The sequence below is a fragment of the Gymnoscopelus microlampas genome, assembly GCF_963454915.1.
Source record: "Gymnoscopelus microlampas genome assembly, chromosome: 4".
NCBI lineage: Eukaryota > Metazoa > Chordata > Actinopteri > Myctophiformes > Myctophidae > Gymnoscopelus > Gymnoscopelus microlampas.
In genome coordinates, this window is record NC_139941.1 from 7,613,000 (window position 1) to 7,628,695 (window position 15,696).

A 15,696-nucleotide genomic window follows, 5' to 3' on the forward strand; every position below is an offset into this window, starting at 1 on the left:
ACACTAATGATGATGATACAGTGTAGATTGGGAACCCCCAAGGAAACAAAATGGTTGAGTCCCTGGAATAACTTTTCAAATGGGGATCCGTGAGCTAATGTGTGTCAATTTGGGGGTCCTTGACGCGAATAAGGTTATATAAACCACTGGTATATATTGTTTGCACTGATGCTAGGTTCTTGGTTTACCAATAATGATGAAAACATTCAAAATGATTCAAAAGTAGCCAAACATTTTCGCTATTTTTCAAAAAATCGAAGCGAAGTGACGCGCTGTGAGCTTCTATCTGCTGTGTTTGAATAGCCAACGTATACATGGATAAAGTGGTTGCTAACTACTTTTGCTGGGGATCTCACTTTGAGAACGTGTGTGTGTGTGTGTGTGTGTGTGTGTGTGCGTGTGCGTGCGTTATGGTCAGCAGGAGGCACCTGGTTCTGGTGGTACCAGGGAACAACAAACACCTTGTTTCACCAGCTTACAGGTGTACCTCAAAACACACACCTTTGTGTGTGTGTGTGTGTGTGTGTGTGTGTGTGTGTGTGTGTGTCCGCACGTGAAGACACCTGCGATATAACTGCTCTATAGTTTGCTGTCCATCTGCAGAGTTGACAGAGATGGCGTTGTGACATCATGTCAACACTACACATCCCAGCTTCTGTGTGTGTGTGTGTGTGTGTGTGTGTGTGTGTGTGTGTGTGTGTGCGCAAGTATAGTAGACATTGTGAGGATACATTTTCCGTCCTATGGTCAAAACCTTTTAATTTATAATTTGTAAAAGATTCAGTTTGGGATTAGGATTAGACATGTAGAGGCAGTGGTGGAAAAAAGTACTCAAATGTTTTACTTAAGTAGAAGTATCAATACTGCAATGTAGAAGTACTCTGTTACAAGTAAAAGTTTGGAATTCAAAATTTACTTGAGTGAAAGCACAAAAGTATTGGTATCAAAATGTACAGAAGTGAAAGTGCTAAAATGTTTGAAAATAGCAGATCTACAAGCTCTTGAACGACGCGTTGCTTGTAGATCGGCTTGTAGATGCGACCCGTTGTGAGCGTTGCTCGTAGATCGGCTATTTTCAAATAGCCTTGTTATGAAATAGGGCTAAAGTGGTTAATGTATGTTCTATAATGTAATCATTTATATCTGCAAAGTAAATAGTAACCAAAGTTTTCATTAAATTGCAGTGGAGTAAAAGTACAATATTTGCCTCCGAGATGTAGTGGAGTAGAAGTAAAAGTATAGACAGTTGGAAATACTCCAGTAAAGGAAAAGTACCTCAAAACTACTTAAGTACGGTTCTTGAGTAAATGTAACCCTAACCCATGTACTTAGTTACTTTACACCACTGAAAACAACCGATAAACCTCCTCACAACGTGCTGCAGCACGACACATTGTGAGCATGTAGATTAGCAATTTTCCGGCTACTTTTCAGCTATTTCCGATGCCTTCCAAGTACAGTCATACAAATGTGTGTGTGTGTGTGTGTGTGTGTGTGTGAGAGTGTGTTGTTGTATACTATTTGTATGTGTGGGTGAGGGGGGGTCTTCCGTTTGAACTCGTGCTAAGTGGGACCCTCGGCCTTCCGCGAGCAGCTGTGTAACAGCTGACGGCGCCGCGCTTCAGATGTGCGCTCACGTGCGCACGGGCATTCCTCGCTAGCGTGTTTTTTTTTTCTGTTTATATGTTTTATGTTTCTCTGCCGTCTGCATCCTAAAAAGCTGCCTGTTCTTTTTTTTTGTTGTATCCAGTTTCAGAAGACGAGGTGGCGACGGAGATCCGTGACATGGGCGTGGACAGGGACAGGTACGCAAGTAGAAATACTACTGTCGCAACGCGACTCGTCATGAGCTTGTAGATCAGTGGTTCTCAACCAGTGGTCCGGGGACCACCAGTGGTCTTTGAGGGAGTTCCAGGCGGTCCCCAGCTAAATGATGGAGAGTTGGCAAATTATAGACCCTTATAGATCTTTAACTCTTGAGTGCGTATTTTACGCTCTCAAGGGTTAAATTATTGTTAACCCATTAAGACCTGAGGTTCCAATTCTACAAATGCCTTCTAACAGTTTTTTGAAAAAAAAAGAAAAAAAACGTATGTTACTATGTCAGTGGTTCTCAAACTTTTTCATGTCATGTCAACGCCAAAACCCACAAAAATTGTCTGTTTGGCGTTGAACATTGGGACATATGAATATTGTTTCATTTATGTTTGGCTTTTAGGCTTCGTAATATGACAAATAACTTAAATATACAATGAAATGATTGACCTATTTAATAATTTGTAAGAATGTAAAAACTTGTAAGCTTGTAGATCTGCTATTTCTGCTATTCGTAATGTTCGGAAATGTGTGAACATTTTTTCAAAATGGAAACAATGACAATTATGAAAAAAAAAATCGATTATCTAAAATAATTGCGATGAGACGATTATATGTAATAATTGTGACAGGCCTAAGTCGTAGTCGACAAAATGAACACCGTTGGTTACGTCCACCCCTGCAGGTACGTGGAGGATCTCCGCACAGCGCTGACGGGCTGCGGAGCGGGACGAGGGGGCGTGGCCGAGCGGGAGGCGGGCTATTCCTTTCATCTGACTCCGGATCGCACCCGCCTGTCTTATCGCAAGACCTGCAAAGATATCTCGGTGAGTTAACGGCACTAACCAGCTGATAAACCACTTGAGACCTGAAGCCGATTCTACATGTCTCCTAAATCTCAACAGTTTTCTGAAAAACGTATGTTTCTATATCAGTGGTGCTCAATCTTTTTCATGTCAAGGACCCCCAAAATGATATGTTTTTGGCCGTGGACCCCCATCAAAATATTTTGTTCCAGGGACCCCCCAGAAGCAACGATTTGAGTTAAAAATGTTCGCTTTAAAAATATATAAATTCAAAGATTTTCACACATTTTCACGATTTTTCAAAAATAGCAGATCTACAAGCTCGTAGCGCGGCACTCGGTGCCGCGCTATGAGCTTGTAGATCTGCTATTTTTGAATAGCCAAAGTGTAAAATAATGCTTTTTAGCTCAAATCTAAAAATGACACAGTTCTAGGTCTTAATGGGTTAACGGTGCTAACCAGCTGATAAACCACTTTAACATCTAGTGAACACTTTTGTTCCACTAGTCCAGTGGTTCTCAAGAGAGTGTGGTTCCAGGGACCCCCAGGGGTCCTTGAGGAGGGGGTTCCAGCCAGGGGGGGTTCCCAGGAAAATGCGATCACACAGCATCCCAATCAGTTGAACCACTTTAACCCCTACATGTGTCAGCTATCTGAAAATGGGCAATCTACAAGCTCACAATACGTTTGTAGATCGGCTATTTTCAAAAAAATCTTGAATTTTCTTTTTTATGTTTTGAATATTTTTCACACACTTTGAATAGCTGAAGTATAAAACGGAGCTTAAGTGGTTAAAGTATGTTTTAGGACCACAATGGAAACGAGTGCCCAGGGCGTTTTTGTGTTATCCTTTTATCCTCAATGTCTGACTGTACCACGTGCCGCTTACATTTGTATTCATTCATTCAATCAATCAATCAATCAATCAATCAATCAATTAATCAATCACAATAATCAAAATCTGCAAAGTAACTAGTAACTAACTGGTAGTACGTTTTCCCCCAAAAAAATGCAATGGAGTAAAAAGTACAATAATTGCCTGGATTAGAAGTGTGCTAGGTTCATTGATTATCCTATAGTTTCAATGTACAGATTATTATTTGGACAGTATTTGTTTAGAGCAGTGGTTCTCAACCAGTGGTCTGGGGTTCCAGGTGATCTATATTTTCCAATCCTGAATGGTTTGGTAAAACGCTGACATTTTTTACCATTGAGCTAATATAGCCTGCCGGCTTGCTCAGGGGATAAATTTAATCTTGACTAGCAGGTCAAAATTTGTGTCTAGGTGAGCCATGACCTTTTGTCTCAATAGAAGAGCAGGGAGAAAAAATACAACCGCCCAAATTGTATAAGTTATATTGTATTAACATACTATACCATACAGATTGGACAGAATTGCATTCTATTCATTAAAAAAAGTTACATAGTGCCGCTTTAACATACAAACTGCTAGCCAGCTACCTAGATTGTAATAAAAATTGTAAAAAATAAATAAATCTGGCCACAGGAGCTGTGCAAATAGACATCACAACCTTACTAATATCTATGAAATCCACAATTTTACAGTGTTAAGTTAGAAAACGTGCAACATCATTTTTGTTCATGCAAGAGACTTGAATAATATCACCCCCTCCAACCCCCCAAAATAAAGCTGTAATCCCATGTTTTATGTCCTCTCCTGATGTGGAAACAACCTTAACCATATCCTTATTTGACCAATTCCCCAGGCTCTATAATTGGCCCTCCTGTTTTCTCTGAACACCAAATAACCGAAAATGGCCGATCTGCAAGCTCACGCCATGCATGATAACGTTACTTGTGACACGTTGAGACACGTTGTGAACTTGTAGATCAGATGTTCACTATTTGCCCCTGAATAGGAATGCTAAGATTCAAGTGGTTATTACAACTGTAAGACCCAGGATTTGAACCTGGGTCTTCCGCATGGGAGGGAATCCCCACTTGGCAGGGGAGATATTGGGTGTAGGAGCTTCAGGAAAGGCTACTTGTCAACCTGTTAGTTGTCCTACCTAAAACCAGGGAAAATACACGATTATAAAGCCCCAAGGGCCTCCGGTCAACCATGTAGAGTTTAAGTGGTTAAATATAGTTCACTTTATATAGAATATCCGTTCCCATTATGTGTCAAAAGACACGGCTTTCAGATCAGTCTTTCAACCCTGCTTCCCTTAACCTTGGGTACCTTGGATCCCTCATGGCAAATCCCAGGCCAGGGCAGGTGATAATGGTCTCCATGTCTGCCTATTAGGCCTACTATACGATGGTCAAAGAAGAGAAGAATTAATAGGAAAGAGAAAAAGCACAGCGGGGATCATTAACCTTGCTTATAAGCTTACAATAATGAAGAATGAATCAAATCACTTTGTGAGTAAAGCTCCCCAAACATCTTGGGGACAGGATGTTACTGCAATACAACACACAAAAAGTTACTGGCCACTGGACGCGAAAGTTACCTCGTATGACACAGGAGATGTCGACAGTACTGGTCACTCAGTGGCAAACAGGATGAAGAAATGAAGAAATAGATGAGTACAGTACATACTGTACATTAGGCTGGAGAAAGCAGATTACAACACACACAGGCATACGCGCACACAAAGATTGCTTTGGGTGTGGGGGCACGACGCTGCTGCAATACACACAGGCACACGCACACACATAGATTGGGTGTGAGGCACGAATGCTGTGATACCGACACACACGCATGTGGGAAAAGTACTGGGCCATTACAAAACCACAGGGGGGTCAAGAAAGAGGATCTTGACTGAAATGAAGCAGAGTGGCAGATCTAATGCTGGACATGATGACAATTATGATTATTTGAATAATGTAATTTAATCAACAGTATCGATCATGCTGAAGTATGAAACTAACTAAAAGATATGTACGTGTACAACATCTGATAATGACATGGAGGGAATGTGATGCTTATAATATGAGTGATGGAATTAATTGTTTATTATAATAGAAACAAATCCACTGTGAGGCCTTTTAGGAAGAAGAAGCCTGCGTCACATACTTTCCCCATCTGGCGGAGTCCGGTTATTTTAGCAGTTGCATCCATTTGATGTATTCTTTATAGAAATGTGGAATTAATCATGACTGATTGTTTTATGTTAACAAAGGACATCTGCATTTCAGTTTGGTTGAAACATTACCCTTTAGTTTAGAGTGATGATGGGAGATTACTAGACTAAAGGTCACCTGGACATGGGGTCAGCTCAAAAAGATTGACGAACAACAATTGAGGAACCAAACTCATATTGATTTGTAACGTATGTATCAGTGAGCAGACGCACCCTATTACATGGGCACATTTCCTAATAATGATAACTAAGGCAATCTGCTACTACACTTGCGATTCTATTCCCTTTTCTGTGGAAGTTCTTTACTTCCTACTTCCCAGTAGCTGCTGTCAACTACATGGACGTGTCATCTTAGGTCACCAAGTCATTGAGTGAACTGTTTCCATGGCATGATCACGGGTGGTCCATGTCTGTCTCTTCTTGGCTAATGTGGAGTTTCACGTCTCATGTCATTTTCTGGCTCGAACCTTGCCCTGTACAAATCTTCAGGTATGCCAGCATGAAAATACTACTGTCACAAAGACACGTAGTTACAAACGGTAAAATACATTGGCGGCCCCTGGTGTGACTATTGTCATGGCAGGCCCCTGAACAGTGTTTGTGCCAAGTTTGGTGCAGATTGGTGGCAACGGTGCACCTGTGGAACCCCGGGGGCCCCTGAGGGCCACACGTGGCCCCTGGTGTGGCTATTCTGATGGCAGACCCATGACTTGTGTCTGTGCCAAGTTTGGTGCTGATCGTATGTATGTATGTACTGTATGTATTGTACAGTACGCATGTATGTATGTATGTATGTATGTATGTAGCATGAACACCTGATTAAGCAACTGATTAAATTAACATTAAATGTCTGAATATTGAATCAAGCAACTGTCTGAAGTGCACACAAAAATACAGATACAGAAGATACAGAAATACAGAAGAAAATAAGGGGGGTGCATATGGATCACTTCTTTGAGTACTAAACAGTTTTCTGTAATGGTGGCCTCTATTTGCATATTTAGGAGTAGGCTTACCACTAATTACATTACAAATACCGTACACACATTGTCTGACCCTCAGAACATAGATGTAGACACTTTATTTTTCAGTTTTGCTTGCCTTGTTGAAATTGTTCAATATTGGCAGCCATTTTTGTATGCAAATTATAAGGTTAAAAACTGTATGGGAACCATATTATTCAGATTCAGCAGCCTTGAATTATGTAAAATAGTCAGCTTCCCAACTTTTACCCCCCCAAACAAAAAAAATATGAAATCCCTCCTGTCTAACTGATCAGTGGCAGTGCCCACCTGGCTGTAATTGCCATGGATCGGGGGTGGGGCAGTACAAGCACACGTGTGGATCTGCAGATATGTGTGAGTGAATCTCACCAAAAGAGAGTGAAGCTTGTCTCAAAACTGAATACGCGTGATGGTGTACTCACAAATGCATATTCAACAATTCACACGCAGAATTGATGATACAGATGATATTTTATGATGCGCCTGCAAGTATAAATTATTAGTCATACATTTGTACAAATCATAGCACATGTATTTAAATGCCAAGTTACAAGTTACAAGTAAGTTTGCAGATAGGAAAATACATTTGTAAAAATGTTCTTAAAAAGCGTGACGTTTGTCTCAAAATGATGTAATAGGGAAAAGAAATACATGCGTGTGTTGGTCTACTCACAAATGCAGACTCAACAATTGACACGCAGAATTGATGATTTGCAAATGATATTTTATGATAAATGCACACACAAGTATAATACATTTGTGTAAAAATTACAAATTCATATTTACAAAAGTCACAAATAAATAATTTGTGTTTGCAGATTTCAAAACACATTTGTGAATCATGGAAACACATTTGTAAATCATGGAATATTTGTGCATCTTGGTATTGGATTCACAAATACTTTTGAGACAAATCTCTCCCCATAAAACGTGTGCCTGTTATATCTCCTATGGTACCAACATCAATACAGCATGGAATTGTGGACAAAATCCTATCCAACGATAGCAAAATATTCTAAGTCTTGGGTCTGAGAGTCTAAATTTCATGTTCAGAAGCATCGTACAAGCTCATAGCGCGGCACCAAGTGCCGCGCTATGAGCTTGTAGATCTGCTATTGTTTTGAAAAAACGTGTTTTTTTTCTTTGAATATATACAGTATACATTTGAACTCAAATCTTTGCTTCTGGGGATCCCTGGAACCAAATATTTTGAGATGGGGGGGGGGCGGTAATTTTGGGGGGTCCTTGACATGAAAAAAACGTTTGAGAACCACTGATATTATAGCAACACAAGTAAAAAATAAAATAAAAATAAAAACTGTTAGGATTTAGAAGACATTTGTAGAATCCCCCTAGAAAATCTAAAATAACACAGATGCGTTCGTGGATTGAATTGAGTTAAACCACCGGTACTTGAGTAAACATACTCAGTTACTCTCCACCTACTGCTGTAGAAACAAGTGGAAACAGAGCTAGTTAGAAATTCCTGAATGTCCTTCAGGGTCCCCCTGTTCTTAGATCCCTGCAACTTCCCTCCCCTGCGTTTGCCCTCAAGGCAAGGCAGGATCAACACATCTCGACCAAACATAAAAAAAACAAAGATAGCAGATAGAGAAAGAAAGGAAGTCTTGGCGGTTTACGGCCTTGCTCGTTTTAAAGAGATAACGGTGTGTGTGTGTGTGTGTCCGCGTTATGACAGGAACAGACACATGACCTGACCCCTGGCGCAGGGGACAGCTGGTCAAGCGGTCACTCCTCCTCCACCCTTCACGGAGGTAGAGGTGGGAAAATGAAGGGGAAAGGAGCCGCGGAAGAGCCGTTATTTCCATGATTGGTTAATGCAGGGGTTTTACAGCCCATTGTCGAAGCCATGGGGGACCACCCGATCCTGACTAAAGAAAGGCCGGCATTCCATGCCAAGATAGGGCTGTCACGATTAGGACATTTTACTCGACGATTAATAGGCTCTATGCACAGCAGCCGTATTGTGAAGACATTCACAGGTGTTACCAATGATACTAATGAAGGCTCTGTTCCATTCTGGTCAAACAGAGTCAGGGTGCTGATATTGTGCATGTTGGCTCTAAAATAGGTTAAACATGGTACCTCAAGGGGTTTCCAAATGGCCCCTTACGAGTGTGTAACTCTGAGAGTGCACAAATGGAACCAAATGGACCCTTACGGGTCCATTTGGTTCCATTTGTACACTCTCAGAGTTATGGGGATCGTGGAAATTGAAAAATCTGAGAACCACTGTGCGACACTAAATGGAACAGAGCCTTCATTAGTATCATTGGTAACACCTGTGAATGTCTTCACAATATGGCTGCTGTACAAAGTGAACATAGAGCCTATTGTCACTCAAATAATTGCGACTAACGATTTCATTGTGTTTCTGTCGTTGAACATTACTGGAACATTATGAATAAAAATGACATTTCTGTTTGGCTTTTAGGCTTTGTAAACTACAGTTGCACAAGGCAGATATGACAAATAACACATATTTAATTACCTTATACTTAAAAAATAAACATTAATAGTGGAAATAGACGATCCACAAGCGCAAAATGCGGCGCGTTTTGAGCTTGTAGATCTGCTATTTCCACTATAAAAAAAGAAAGCAAAAAAAGAACGTTTTTAACATGGAAATGATTATGACGATTATGCAAAATATAGCGATATATTGCGATTATCTCAAATAATTGCGATGTATCCGATTATGTAATAATTGTGACAGGCCTACGCCAAGAACGTTAACTATGACTATGTCGTTTTAACCATTTTAACTTTTTGGTATTTTCTTTCGTAAATTTACGCCCCTACTTGATCATACTACAGCGCTCACACAACAAGTATAGACAAGCTCGAAAACGTGTCGCTTCGCGCCGCGTTTTGAGCTTGTCGATCTGCTACTTTCGATGTTTTTGAATTTGCATCCTGAAAAGTAACACTATTCGGACATATGAGGTTTTCCACCCCTGACAGAGACGATATTCTGTAGGCATTAGACAAAGAGATCTCTGTCTCTCTGATACACCTGGAGTGTGCAGCGTGTGTTTGATGCCACTGTTTACAGAACGTTATCATTAACCCATTCATTCTGGGAACGCACCTGTGTCATTTTAAGATTTATTTGGCTATTCAAAAACAGCAGATCTACAAGCTCACAGCACATCACCGAGTGCCGCACTATGAGCTTGTAGATCTGCACTTTAAAAAAAAAAGAAAATCGTGAAAATGTGTGCAAATCTTTGAATATATATATTTTTAAACAAATATTGTTCCATTTTTTACTCAAATCTTTGCTTCTGGGGATTCTACAAATGTCTTATGTTGCTATAATATATCAGTGGTTCTCTCAAACCTTGTCACGTCAAGGACCCCCAAAATCATCAAATGTATTTGGCCGCGGACCCCCATCTCAAAATATGTTGTTCCAGGGACCCCCAAGAAGCAAAGATTTGAGTAAAAAATGTTCACTTTAAAATAATATATACTGTATAGTCAAAGATACGTATTAAAATGTTCATGGTTTTTCTAAAATAGCAGATCTACAAGCTCATAGCGCGATTTCTTTGGTAGCCAAAGAAATCTTAAAAAGTCATTTTAAAACTCACATAATTATAGTTTTAGTCATAGTTATAGTGCTTTGGTGCGAGCGGCCCTTAAAGGAGGAGTTCACCCAAAAAATGACTTATTTTCTATCAATTGCACACCCTATGAAGCCTTGAATCCATGGACTCTTTTTTGTTTTTGTCGCATTCCTAAGCTAATAATTTGATTCCCGTCTCCTACCGGCTAATGTATCTGGTAAGAGACACAAAGTAGATTATTTGTGTCTCCTACCGGAATACACACGGTGATCAAATTATTGTCTTAGGAATGCCACAAAAACAAAAATAAATCCATGAAATCAAGGCTTCATGGGGTGTGTAATTGATAGAAAATAAGTAATTTCTTGGGTGAACTCCTCCTTTAAGAATAAACCTGTAGTGTCGGATGGGGATATGGGCTTTAAGATTCGTTCTTTATTTTATTCCTCTTGAGTTGCACAGAGTCTATTCTCGGCTATTATAGCCTGGTGGTGGACAGGGACAGATTCTGGCTCCAACCATCATGCAGTAGCAGATCTACGAGCTTGTAGATCTGCTGCTTTTTGATACTTACGTGTGACGCTGTAGTGTGATCAAGTAGGGGTGTCGATTTATGAAAAAACACCAAAAGTTAGACTGTGGAGATAGGAGTTTTCTGCCCGACAACAACGATATTCTTCAGGTATGTCTGAGTCAGTGTGGAAAAAAAGACGACGGTAATTGCTTTTACTGTAAGCTCTGACAACTCATCCAGAACTTTACAAGGGGACTGTGTTAGGGGTTAACCCATTAAGACCGGGAACGCATCTGTGTTCATTTTTTTGATTTCTTTGGCTATTCAAAAATAGCAGATCTACAAGCTCATAGCGTGCCACGCTATGAGCTTGTAGATCTGCTATTTTTTGAAGAATCATGAAAATATTTGCAAATCTTTGAATATATATATTTTAAAGCGAACATTTTCAACTCAGATCTTTGCTTCTGGGGGATTCTACAAATGTCTTCTAAATCATTTTTTTGAAAAAATTGCTATAATCAGTGGTTCTCAAACTTCTTTTCATGTCAAGGACCACCCGAAATTATATGTATTTGGCCGCGGACCCCCTATCTCAAAATATGTTGTTCCAAGGACCCCCCAGAAGCAAAGATTTAAGTAAAAAATGTTCGCTTATAAAAAAACATATATATTCACTGATTTGCAGAAATATTTACGATTTTTCAAAAACGGCAGATCCACAAGCTCATAGCGCGGCACTCGGTGCCGCGCTATGAGCTTGTAGATCTGCTGTTTTTAAAAAGCGCCGAGGTATAAAATAATGGTTTACACAGATGCGTTCCCGGTCTTAATGGTTTAAGTGTCTTGCTCAGGGATACAGGGGATATATACCTCGACACATCGATCCCAGGGACCTTCTGTTTTCCCAGGCGGCAGCAGGCATCATCGTCTCTACCCCATTCAGCCATGGCTGCCCCTCCATAATAGCCCGGATTTATAGGCAGATAATGACACGGGCCAAAGTTAGGGGACAGCAGGTTGAAAAGTGCTTAAGTACTATTGTTCGAAATGGAGACGTTACGTTGCGTTGTTCTCAGGTGGTTTTCGGGCCTTCGGTGGGAGGGGGCGCCGCTGCTGCCTCCAGGCCGCAGGTACAGGGTCACCGGGGGTCCTGGGACTGACTATATGCACCTATAGAGAGGGGCCGCAGTGCCAGGGGGGGGGCTAGAGAGGGTACTTTTAGAAGCACCACAGGGGCCATAAAAACAACCTGATTTACGGACATGACAGCGTTAGTCAACGCGCGATTACAGGCTTTCTCTTTACTTAGCCTAGTTCCTCTGGCTTTATCTCTCTCTGGCTCTCTCTGTGTGTGTGTGTGTGTGTGTGTGTGTGTGTGTGTGTGTGTGTGTGTGTGTGTGTGTGTGTGTGTGTGTGTGAGTGTGTGTTTCTGCTTTACTTGTGAGGGCCAAATGTCCCCGCAAGTATAGTAGAATCTCAGAAATAGACGAACAATTATCCTGGTCCTGACGAGAGAAATGGTTGTTTTCTGGTTAAAACATATTTTATAGACAATTAGGAAAATATTCAGGTTAGGATACAGTATAGGTTTGGTGTTATGCCTGATAATATTTAGTTGCACGCTGATGTCGTGCACCGAAAATAGCCGATCTACAAGCTCACAACGCGTCGCAGTACGACACATTGTGAGCTTATATATTGGCTATTTTCAGCTTCAGGGCTAGGGTTAAAAATGGCAAAAAAAAAAACAATATAAAAAAATGCTAGTTCATAATATCACTGTCCTAATATCTTGACGTCCTCACAAGTATAGTATTACAAACATGTGTGTGTGTGCTGCATGTGTGTGGTATACATTTATCTAAGAATATTTGCCGACCGTTTTGCATTTAAACGGTAACTTATCATTCCAGTTTCACACCTGCGTTGACACCCTCCCTCCCTCTCCCCTCTTTTCCTTTTTCGTGCTTTTTTTGAAACCTCAGAAGTTGAGTTTAAAAAAACATTATCTTCACCAGAAGGATAATTTGAGGGTAGAAAAAGAAATGACCAAAAAAAATGAGCCGAGTTTCCTTCGGGTTTGCGAGAAGAAAGGAGCGGCGACAGCTAAACAGGTGTGGGAGTTAACCCGACATTAATATTTTACACAGGTGACCCGTGCGGTTGTAATGACATGTGTAATATGCAGGGTTTAGCTGTTAAACTGCTAGTGAAGCAGGTGTTTGACATGACTTACTGAGACGTCAGCTCCACCCTGATGTCTGTTTTAACAGGCCATCATTCTCCATCACTGTTGCTGCTCCTCCCATTTTTCTTTTCTTTTTTTTTTTTTACTTAAAGGGGCATTTCACTTTAAAACACTTCTGGGGTCATTTTAACGTCTCCTCTGGGTTCTGTGTGCGCCCCAGACTTTTGTTGTTGCTTGATTTAAGATTTAGATATTTGATATTGTTGCTGTCAGGCAGAAACCGCTTATCTCCATGTTTTATTTGTCTATTTTTATTCGTAAAATGAATGCCCTACTTGATCATACTACAGCGTCCTTTTGAGCTTGTAGATATGCTATTTTTGCTAATTTTGAATCGTGAAAAGTAACAGTTTTGGACATATCATGTATGAGGTTTCCACCCGATCAGACACAAGTCACAACCCCTTCCTATATGAACCCAATGTAACTTCAAACTCCATTTTAGCCATACAGTATGTTCGAGTCGTTGAAAACACACGTCCCTGGTTCTGGTTCTGACATTGTCCTTCTAATGTGCTAGGGGGCTGTATTTTCACATTTAAGATTCATGTATTGTATTGTATTATTTTATTTTATTTTATTTTATTTTATTTTATTTTATTTTATTTTATTTTATTTTATTTTATTTTATTTTATTTTATTTTATTTTATTTTATTTTATTTTATTTTATTTTATTTTATTGATCTCCCTTAGGGATAGGGTTAGTGCGATTTTAAGCGACTTTGGGCTTTCTGTAAAATTGTTTGTAAATATTGGTAGTTGCCGGTTGCAGGTATTTTCAAGTAGGCGTTGTGTATAGGGGTTAAAGTGTGGCCTAGTCTTTTTCATAGACCTGGTTTCTTATTTTCCTCACAAAATCTGGCAACACTGGCTCATAAGATGAGCAGCTCAGTCACTCTGGAGAGACTGGGAACAGAGCTGCTGCTCCTTTACTTGGAGAGGAGCCAGTTAAGGTGGTTTGAAAAAAGGTGAACGATGAACATTCACTGAAAATAGCTGATCTACAATCAGCTATTTTCTGATCTTTATAGAACCATTAAAATAAACGGTTCTTTAAAAAAATCTGGTCTGAACCAAAACATTTTCTTCTATGCCTCATCATTCTGAAGAACCAGTTTTGGTTCCAGTTGGCTCCATTATTTTTTCAGTCTATGGAATTATTCTAAGGATTACATCACAATACAACATTCTTTTTAATATAAAATGTTGTAATCATATTATATTAATGTTTACAATCATTCATATCAATGTTTTGTTATGATTTATTCGCGTTTGTGTCTCAAACAATGCGTAGATATATTTGTGGTCAGTGTTGTGTGCACAGTAGCTCACAATTATGTTACTACCGTTTAAAAGTTTTGAAAGCACCAATTTTCATCATTCATCATCATTCATGGAAAACTAACACAATGGATTAAATAAATACAAAACTGTCAACGGCCTACAAAACACAACATCCCATAATGACGGGGAAACCATATTTCACAGACAATGTTGGATGGGATCAAACTGATGACATTGAAAATTGAAATAGACCCATACATAGACCCATTACTAGTGAGAAATATGACTGGTGGTCTTTTTTCTTTCTTTCTTCTTTTCTCTTTGAGAGGGTGTGTGGGGGGGGGGGGGGGGTTGTGGCTCCAGGTCTTGGTGGTCTTTTTAACCACTTATAGATCGGCTACTTTTGGCAAGGAGATTTTGTGTAACTAACAACCCCCCCCCAAAAAGGGTTAGGGTTAGGGTTACAAGCTTTTACTTACTTGAGTAAAAATATCAATACTGCATTGTAGAACTCTGTTACAAGTAAAAGGCCTGTGTTCAAAATGTTACTTGAGTAAAAGTACAAAAGTATTGGCATCAAAATATGCTTAAAGTACCAACAATAAAAGTACAAAATGTTTGAAAATAGCAGATCTACAAGTAGTGGAGTAAAAGTACAATATTTGCCTCTGAGATATAATGGAGTAGAAGTAAAAGTATTGAAAATTGGATATACTCCAGTAAAGTAAAAAACAATACCTCAAAATTGTTCTTAAGTACAGCACTTGAGTAAATGTACTTCGTTTTTTTCCACCACTGGTTTTCACTAACGTCGGTTATGTGTCGCTTCCAGTTTTTAAATGTACTCACGTACCGTATAGTCGTTATCTACAACTTTGAGGTACTTTAACTTACTAAAGTGGTTAAACTGACTAGCTAGGGAACCCCCTTCAAGGACGGAACCCTGTGCGGTTCCCCAGACCCCACTTTGAGAACCCGCCGTTTCAGCGCACTCTCTCAGGAGAAACCGGCGCTGCGTCCCGAGGCCGAGCAAATTGTTTAAGGCAAATAGTTGTGTAAATGAGACATCATGGTTTTTTTTTTCTCTGGGCCGTGCCAATCTTATTAACCAATTACAAAAACAAAAAAAAAAGGTTTGGTGGCTGGATGCTGACCAAGTGAGAAAACTTGCTCAACCAGAGACGACACGGCGAGCATTTTTTTGTATTTTTTTGCGGGGGTTGAGCGACACGGCTGCCTGCTCCACATGGCTGTCGTCGTTCGCGGGAGGTCAGCAGCATGGTCGATGATTGAAAGCGATTGTTAATCCCTTTTTAATCCC

At 40.0% G+C, this 15,696-nt stretch overlaps 1 protein-coding gene across 1 annotated transcript in view; it reads left to right on the plus strand.

Moving 5' to 3' along the window:
* LOC311044280 (DNA repair protein XRCC4-like) overlaps positions 1–15,696 on the plus strand; it is a 105,223-nt gene that overhangs the window by 32,948 nt on the left and 56,579 nt on the right. Inside the window, exons 3-4 of the mRNA XM_084055735.1 lie at positions 1,751–1,805; positions 2,501–2,642. Coding sequence (XP_083911861.1) covers positions 1,751–1,805; positions 2,501–2,642 — 197 coding nt within the window. The remainder of the gene's footprint in view (positions 1–1,750; positions 1,806–2,500; positions 2,643–15,696) is intronic.